The sequence below is a fragment of the Quercus suber genome, unplaced genomic scaffold (genome assembly GCF_002906115.3).
Source record: "Quercus suber isolate HL8 unplaced genomic scaffold, Cork oak 2.0 scaffold_92, whole genome shotgun sequence".
Classification (NCBI taxonomy): domain Eukaryota; kingdom Viridiplantae; phylum Streptophyta; class Magnoliopsida; order Fagales; family Fagaceae; genus Quercus; species Quercus suber.
Genome location: NW_027069557.1, coordinates 1637269 through 1645882, shown reverse-complemented (window position 1 = coordinate 1645882; position 8614 = coordinate 1637269). Strand labels below are relative to the sequence as shown.

Genomic DNA, 8614 nt, shown 5'->3' with positions numbered 1-8614 from the left:
CTTGTTGGAGATGAAGCATATATTCTCCACGGCAAGGAGAAACTAAGACCTGACATGTTTGAATACATCATACATCCACTAAAAGAGAACAAATAATATTCACACCCTAAATATGCGACCTTTGCCTTCTTTAGCATAACAGGATAACAAGGAATCAATTCTTGTTTTTTTTATTATTTTTATCATGCGACTTTAGCATCAAAGAAGATGAAGCTCAACATTATTATCCACAAGCCTGAAGTAATTTAGTGTAATCTTAACTTAAGGAGATATATATGACAAATATTCATAGTGGTGGTGACAACAATTAATGGTAGGTGTCTGTATATACAGTAGAACATGGTTTTATCTTGTTATCAACACAGGTATATAGAAGAGTAATTACAAATTACTTCAAAAATATAATAATGTTATATTCTCTCCTTTCAAATAATAATGAGTTTTGTGGGGCCCGTTAGCTAAAAAAGGTATAGTAGTCCTCAGAACCGGGCTCAGGGCCCAAAGGCCCGATCCGAGAACAAGCATTTGTCCGAGGATGATAAGTAGGTGATATGAAAGGAATAAACAGGTACTATATACAGTAGTATAACACACGTCCGAGGATGACAAAGTCCGAGGTAAAGGTAACCTTTGTACTGACTGAAAGATTCCGCCAGGTTGTAACTGAACTGGAAATTGTACATAGCTTGGTGAGGCGTCGGAGAAGGTAGAAAATATCTGCTTAAGTCTATCACCTCCTCATTAAATGCTGTCCACCTAACACTCTGGCCGCATTAATGTGGAGGTGATACCTGAATAGTAACTAAGCAGCTTTATGAGCACTAACTGAAAGTTCCGGTAGGGACTGGATGGGACAGAAAGGACCCACAGGATAAGAACTACACGTGTACGAAGGAAATAAGGGAAGAAGCGAAGTATATAATGTAGAAACGAAGAAAGCGGGGGGGAGATCTGACAAGAAGGAGAAAGAGAGAACAAGGGAGAGAAAAAGAGAGTTCAATTGAAAGAGAGCCGAGGAGAGTTTTCCTTAAAGAGAGAATCAATAATATCCCTTATTCCCTGAAGAGTTAACCTTTCCTGAAAGCAGTACTAGTTCTTAGACCCATACTCTATAAATTTATTGTTTGGGCTTATTGGGCTGAAACCCAACACTCAGTTTAAATTGAATTGAGTCCCTACAATTGGCGCCGTCTGTGGAAGAACTTGATCTGTTGAGAAGGAAGGGCAGGTGTGACACTCACAATGGAAGAGGGAGTACCACAGCAACCGTTAGTGGGCCCACAAAGGCAGATGCTAATCAGCACCAGGCAGAGTCTAGGGGCTCTCAGCACAGTAATCCGTTGGCAGACTACGAGCACGAGGGGGATCTGAGGGGAATACCCGAACCACCTCATGCGATAGGAGTCCCTCTCGGGGAAAGGCCTGTAAAGAGCGCAGGAAATTTACAGCGTAAGATTAATAAGTTGAAGAGGGAGTTGCGATACGAACGACGGAGGCGTAAAGCCATAACTCTAAGCATTCTTCTGAGGAGTCAGATGATACCAGTTACAGGCAGAGGTCGAGAACTCCCCCCAGTGAGTCTTTCTCGTGCGATGAAGAGCACTACCGTAGGCGAAGGAGTAAGAGTCCGACTCGCCAAGGTCAGGGAACGATGCCTTGAACAAGGCTTTGAATCAAGTCTCTAAATCACCTTTCACACGACAGATTGAAGACGCTAGTCTTCCTCGGCGATTCCACTAGCCTGTATTCACCATTTATAATGGTCGAACAGACCCAGTGGAACATGTTAGTCACTACAGCCAGAGAATGGCTATTCATGCCAGGGACGAAGCCCTGATGTGTAAGGTTTTCCCGTCTAGCCTGGGCCCGGTGGCGATGAGATGGTTTAATGGGTTGAGAACTAATACTATTGACTCTTTTGAGAAGCTTACTCAGGCTTTTGGCGCTCGCTTTATTACTTGCAGAAGGGTTGTTCAACCTTTGGGGTCACTACTGTCCATGTCTATGCGAGAAGGGGAAACCCTAAAGCTTACTCGGACAGGTACTGGGAGATGTTCAACGAGGTGGATGGGGCTCACGATGACGTGGCTATGAATACCTTTAAGGAGGGTCTTCCAACTGAGCATGGTCTGAGGAAGTCCCTGACCGGCAAGCCTGTCACTAGTGTACGCCAGCTTATGGATCGAATAGATAAATATAGAAGAGTAGAGGAAGATCAGATGCAAGGCAGAGGGAAAGCTAAAGCGGTAACACAAGAGAGGAGGGATTTCAGGCCGGACCGGTACAACAACAACCGACCTCGGAGGGACTTTGGGGGCATTCGGGCTACCAACTCCCAGGTGGTTAGTGCCGTGTTCCGAGAACCAGTGCAACGAGTTTTGGAAAAGGTAAAGAACGAGCCGTTCTTTAGGTGGCCCAACAAGATGGCGGGGGATCCTGCGAAGCGTAATAGGAATCTTTACTGTCAGTATCATCAAGACCATGGGCACATCACCGAAGATTGTAATAATCTGTGGGATCACTTAGAGCAGTTGGTGCAAGATGGAAAATTGACCCAACTCCTGCATCACACCGGCGGCCGAGGAGGTCAGGTAGGCTCGGCGTTTCAGGCGGACGCCTCGAGAGGACCTCCTTTGGGCACGATAAACGTCATATTCGCTGCTCCGGGGAGGACTGGGTCTTGCCCTTCTAGGTAATGTCTGTATCTCAATGCTCGGAGGAGGACTCCAGCACGAGGCCGAAGAGAGCCAGACCTGGCACCTCGTTGGTGTTGGGCTTTTCAGAGGAGGATAAGAGAGGAACCATGCAGCCGCATGACGATGCTCTAGTGGTTACGATTAGGATCGGAGGGTATGACGTAAAGAGAGTGATGGTTGACGATGGAAGCGCCGCCGAGGTAATGTACCCTGATCTATTCAAGGGGCTGAATTTGAAACCTGAAGATCTGACGATATATAATTCCCCATTGGTGGGATTCGAAGGTAAATCGGTCACCCCGTTGGGAATGGTTAGATTACCCGTACAGACTGGGCTAGATATGGTGGAGGTAGATTTTATCGTGGTGGATGCCTTTTCTCCGTATACGGCGATTCTGGGAAGACCATGGTTGCATGCCTTGGGGGCTGTTTCTTCCACTCTTCATCAGAAGGTGAAGTATCCCTTGGGGGCGAGGTTTCGGAGATTTTGGGAAACCAGAATATGGCTAGGCAGTGTATGGTAATGGCCATTCAACATCGGCCAGAAATAAGCAATTTGGCAGTAGCTGAAGGTGATCTATAGCAATCAAGGGGTCAGGGAGCCCAATTTGGCGCGTCCCCGGAGGAGATGAGGTGTGAAGACTTGGAAAGGGTGAACGTCGGTGATGATCCAGAGAAGTATTTCAGGTTGGGGCACAATTGCCTCTGGTAGAGAAAGAGCAGTTGATCGAGGTTCTTAGAAAAAACGTTGATGTATTTGCATGGAGTGCCTACGAGCCCCAGGGGTGGACCCGGAGTTCATCTGTCATCATCTTAATGTCAACCCCTCGTGTATTCAAAGAAGCAACCACCTCGGCGTCCATCTAGGGTACATGTCGAGGCTATTAAGGATGAGGTGACTAAGTTGAAGCAGGCTGGGGCAATCAAGGAGGTATTTTATCCTCAGTGGTTGGCCAATACAGTTGTAGTGAAGAAGAAAAGTGGAAAGTGGCGGGTGTGTGTTGATTTTACGGATCTTAACAGAGCGTGCCCGAAAGATCCTTTTCCATGCCTCGTATAGATCAGTTGGTGGACGCTACAGTGGGTCATCCTCGGATGATTTTTTGGACGCTTTTCAGGGCTATCACCAGATCCCCCTTGCGTTGGACGACCAGGAGAAGACTGCTTTTCTTACTCCCACTGGAAATTACCATTACAAGGTGATGCCCTTTGTTTGAAAAACGCAGGGTCTACTTACCAGAGAATGATTGACGAAAATGTTTGAGCAGCAATTGGGTAGAAACATTGAGATCTTATTGATGACATGGTCGTGAAGAGTAAGGTAGTGGCTGAGCACGTGCGGACCTTAACGTCTTTTGAGATATTAAGAAGGCATAAATTGCGATTGAACGCATCTAAATGCTCATTTGGGGTAAGTTCGGGCAAGTTCCTGGGTTACATGGTAACTCATAGGGAATCGAAGTCAACCCCGACCAGATTAGAGCCATTGCTAGCTTACAACCACCTCGGAACCCCAAGGAGGTCCAGCGACTGACCGGGATGACCGCTGCCTTGAACAGATTTATATCCAGATCGGCGGACAGGTGCAGGCTTTTTTCTTATTGCTCCACAAGTGGAAAGGATATGAATGGACCAAAGAGTGTGACTTAGCATTTCAACAGCTAAAGAATATCTATCTCGGCCACCCATCATGTCTAGTCCCGAGGTGGATGAAGTTCTTTTTTCCTACCTGGCGATCACCACTTATGCGATTAGTTTTGTTCTGATACGGGTGGACAACGGAGTACAGCGGCCGGTCTATTATGTGAGTAAATCTCTCCACGAGGCTGAGGTACGTTACCTGCCATTAGAAAAGGCCATTTTAGCAGTAGTGCACGCCACCAGAAAACTTCCTCATTATTTTCAGGCGCACACAGTGGTTGTTCTGACCCAATATCCGATCAAAGCAGTACTTCGAAGTGCAGATATACTGGTAGGGTTGCCAAGTGGGGTACAATTTTAGGAGCTTTTGATGTTAAGTACCTGCCCCGCACTTCTGTGAAGGGTCAGGTGCTCGCCGATCTAGTAGCCGAGTTTACTGAAAGCCCCGAAGAGACAGAGACTGGCCCAGGTGGCATGGATGAAAAATCGGTTGGCCTCATTTCCACTCAACCTGCTTTACTTTGGACTGTGTATGTAGATGGGGCGGCAAATCAGCGGGGGTCTGGAGTAGGGCTCGTATTGATATCTCCCGAGGAAGTCATTATCGAAAAATCTCTTAGGCTGGATTCTCAGCTACTAATAATGAAGCGGAGTACGAAGCCTTACTAGCAGGAATGGCAATGGTCATAAACTGGGCGGAAAGGCTGTGGAGATCTTCTCGGACTCGGGACTTGTGGTGGGCCAGGTAAAAGGGGAGCTAGAAGCTCGAGATACGAGAATGCAAGAATACCTGAGCCAGGTTAGGCGTATACAGGTTAAGTTTGAATTTTTAAAGTAACCCATGTCTCTAGGAGTGGAAATGCCCATGCGGATTCTCTGGCTACTCTGGCCACCTCCTCGGCTCAGCACTTACCTCGGATGATCATGATCGAGGACTTGGGCACACCTACTCGAGGAACGACAGAAACGTTACAAGTCAATCAGGTCAATTCGGCGCGTAACTGGATGGATCCCATAATACTATTCCTCGAGAAGGATACACTTCCCGAGGACAGGTCAGAAGCCGAAAAGATTCGAAGAAAAGCCCCCGGTTCTGGTTATCCGAGGATAAGAAATTGTATAAACGCTCTTATTCTGGGCCTTATCTGCTTTGCGTACACCCTGAAGCGTCAGAGGGGCTGTTAGAGGAACTGCATGAAGGAATTTGTGGCAGTCATACTGGAGGGAGGTCTTTGTCTCATAGGGCGATCACCCAAGGTTACTGGTGGCCAGGCATGCAGAGGGAAGCGCAAGAATACGTGAGGAAGTGCGACCAATGCCAAAGGTTCGCACCGAACATTCATCAGCCTGGAGGAGTCTTAATCCTCTATCTAGCCCTTGGCCTTTCGCTCAGTGGGGCTTGGATATTGTCGGCCCTTTCCCTAGAGCAGTGGGAAACAAGAAGTACTTGCTGGTTGGAACGGATTATTTTACGAAGTGGGTGGAAGCTGAACCTTTGGCTAACATCAGGGATGTCGACGTCAAGAAATTCCTGCTAAGGAACATCATTACCCGGTTCGGGGTCCCTCAAGCTCTTATCTCGGACAACGGTCTGCAATTTGATAGCAAAGCCTTCAGAAAATACTGTGCCGACTTAGGGATAAAAAATAGGTATTCTACCCCAGCCTATCCACAGGGAAATGGGCAAGCTGAGGCCGTCAACAAGGTCATAGGGCGGACTTAAGAAAAGGTTGGATGAGGCGAAGGGAAAATGGGTAGAAGAACTCCCGCATGTTCTCTGGTCGTACAGGACGACGCCCCGACGATCAACAGGGGAGACCCCATTTTCGATGACATATGGGGCTGAGGCGGTGATACCTATCGAAACTGGCTTTCCGACATTGAAAACCAGTAATTTCACCCCGGACGGGAATGATGAGCTGCTAAGAAAAAGTCTAGACTTAATAGATGAGCGACGAGAAAAAGCTATGGTCCAGCTAGCATATTACCAGCACAAGCTGAAGCAGGGTTATGATGCCAATGTCAGACTCAGGCCGTTATCTCCGGTGACTTAGTGTTAAGGAAGGTCTTGGGAAATACCAAAAACCCAGCCTGGGGAAAGTTGGGACCCAATTGGGAGGGCCATATCGTATTACATCTGTTGCGGGGATAGGGGCTTACTACTTAGAAGATTTAGATGAAAAACCGTACTCCATCCTTGGAATGTAAGTAACTTAAGAAGGTATTATTATTAACGAGTTTGTGTTTACTTTCCCTTAACTTATTTTGCCTCTGCAATATGTGTTATATAGAATGAATGGAAGTATTAAACAGAAGCTAAGTCATGTCAGGTCCTCGGACCACAGCTTAGTGGAAATTAAGTACACTATGAATGGAAGTATTAAACAGAAGCTAAGTCATGTCAGGTCCTCGGACACAGCTTAGTGGAAATTAAGTACACTATGAATGGAAGTATTAAACAGAAGCTAAGTCATGTCAGGTCCTCGGACCACAGCTAGTGGAAATTAAGTACACAATGAAGTATTAAACAGAAGCTAAGTCATGTCAGGTCCTCGGACCACAGCTTAGTGGAAATTAAGTACACATGAATGGAAGTATTAAACAGAAGCTAAGTCATGTCAGGTCCTCGGACCACAGCTTAGTGGAAATTAAGTACACATGAATGGAAGTATTAAACAGAAGCTAAGTCATGTCAGGTCCTCGGACCACAGCTTAGTGGAAATTAAGTACACTGTGAATGGAAGTATTAAACAGAAGCTAAGTCATGTCAGGTCCTCGGACCACAGCTTAGTGGAAATTAAGTACACTATGAATGGAAGTATTAAACAGAAGCTAAGTCATGTCAGGTCCTCGGACCACAGCTTAGTGGAAATTAAGTACACTGTGAATGAAGTATTAAACAGAAGCTAAGTCATGTCAGGTCCTCGGACCACAGCTTAGTGGAAATTAAGTACACTGTGAATGGAAGTATTAAACAGAAGCTAAGTCATGTCAGGTCCTCGGACCACAGCTTAGTGGAAATTAAGTACACTGTGTGAATGGAAGTATTAAACAGAAGCAAGTCATGTCAGGTCCTCGACCACAGCTTAGTGAAATTAAGTACACTGTGAATGGAAGTATTAAACAGAAGCTAAGTCATGTCAGGTCCTCGGACCACAGCTTAGTGGAAATTAAGTACACTATTAAGCACCTATGAATCGTAAAAATACTATCCTGGGAAAGTATAATCTTCTAAAGATACTATAAGGAGCCTTTATAAAGCTGCGAAGGTCATTACTATGATTCTGGGTATGAAGTTTTAATTCTTCTCTATCGTATCAACTTTTATCCTTCACGACCCGAGACCAGAGATCAATGAATGGACAAACGAAAGCATAAAAAGTGATCATGCATAAAATTATATAGATAATAGATGAACGCTTTGGAGGTCTCTTATAACTTAAAAAAAAAAAAAAGAAGAAAAGAAAATACTGATAAGAAAATCAATTACAAGCAGCTATTTGGTCAACTTTATTTGAAGCTTGGGAGGGGCTTTGCCAGCTACCTCTTGGAGAACATCTTTTTCTTGCGCGGTGGGAGTATGTTCAGTAGGCTGGGTAGTCGAAGCTAAGGCCTGTTCAAAAGTGGAGGAGGCTGCTCCATCTTTAAACCCTGCTATGTCCTCGGCCGAAGATAGATCCTTCTCTTTGCCAGGCACTGATGGTGGTTCCTGTTGGCTGAGTGTGGGAAGATCCTGAGTCTGGATTTTCTCAGGAGGCTCAGCAACGATGACAGATACCTCCCCTATAGGGGTAGAGGGAGCGGGGGCCCTAATAGCTGGGGGGAAATAAATTCTCAGGCTTCCGTAACTCTGAATAAGATTCAACTCCAGCTCGATCAAGGGCTTCCTGCCAGGATTGTGCACAATATTCCCGACACACGACAGGAACCTGGGCTCGGAAATTATCCTCTGTCTCGGTTACTCCCATATTGTAACCCTGCTGCTCAGCAGCATCTCTCTCCCTCTCAGCCTCGGCTTTGCCTTCTCAGCCTGATCTCTGAGCCTTTGGGCTTCCTCCAGTTGTTTCTGTAAGGCCAGCACCTGTTCCTTAGAGGATGTCAACTGGGCGTTGGCGTCATGTAAAGCCGCCCCTGTCCTCGGCCCTGTGTTTGAACCCCTCTAAGGCCGAATCAGCTTTTTTCCGAGCTTCCTCTTCGGCTGATAGCTTCTTCGCTTTAGCTGCGCAAGGTTCTTGCCCTCGAAGCATTTCAGAGTGCGTACAGCCGAGATCCTTTAT

At 46.2% G+C, this 8614-nt stretch overlaps 1 protein-coding gene across 1 annotated transcript; it reads left to right on the top strand.

Annotated features, from left to right (window-relative positions):
- Window positions 1-1806: 1806 nt before the first annotated feature.
- Window positions 1807-2696, top strand: LOC136067949 (uncharacterized). The gene is made up of 2 exons (XM_065774434.1): window positions 1807-1840; window positions 1927-2696. Exons 1-2 carry the CDS (start codon window positions 1807-1809, stop codon window positions 2694-2696), a joined length of 804 nt encoding a protein of 267 aa, XP_065630506.1.
- The last annotated feature ends 5918 nt before the right edge of the window (window positions 2697-8614 follow it).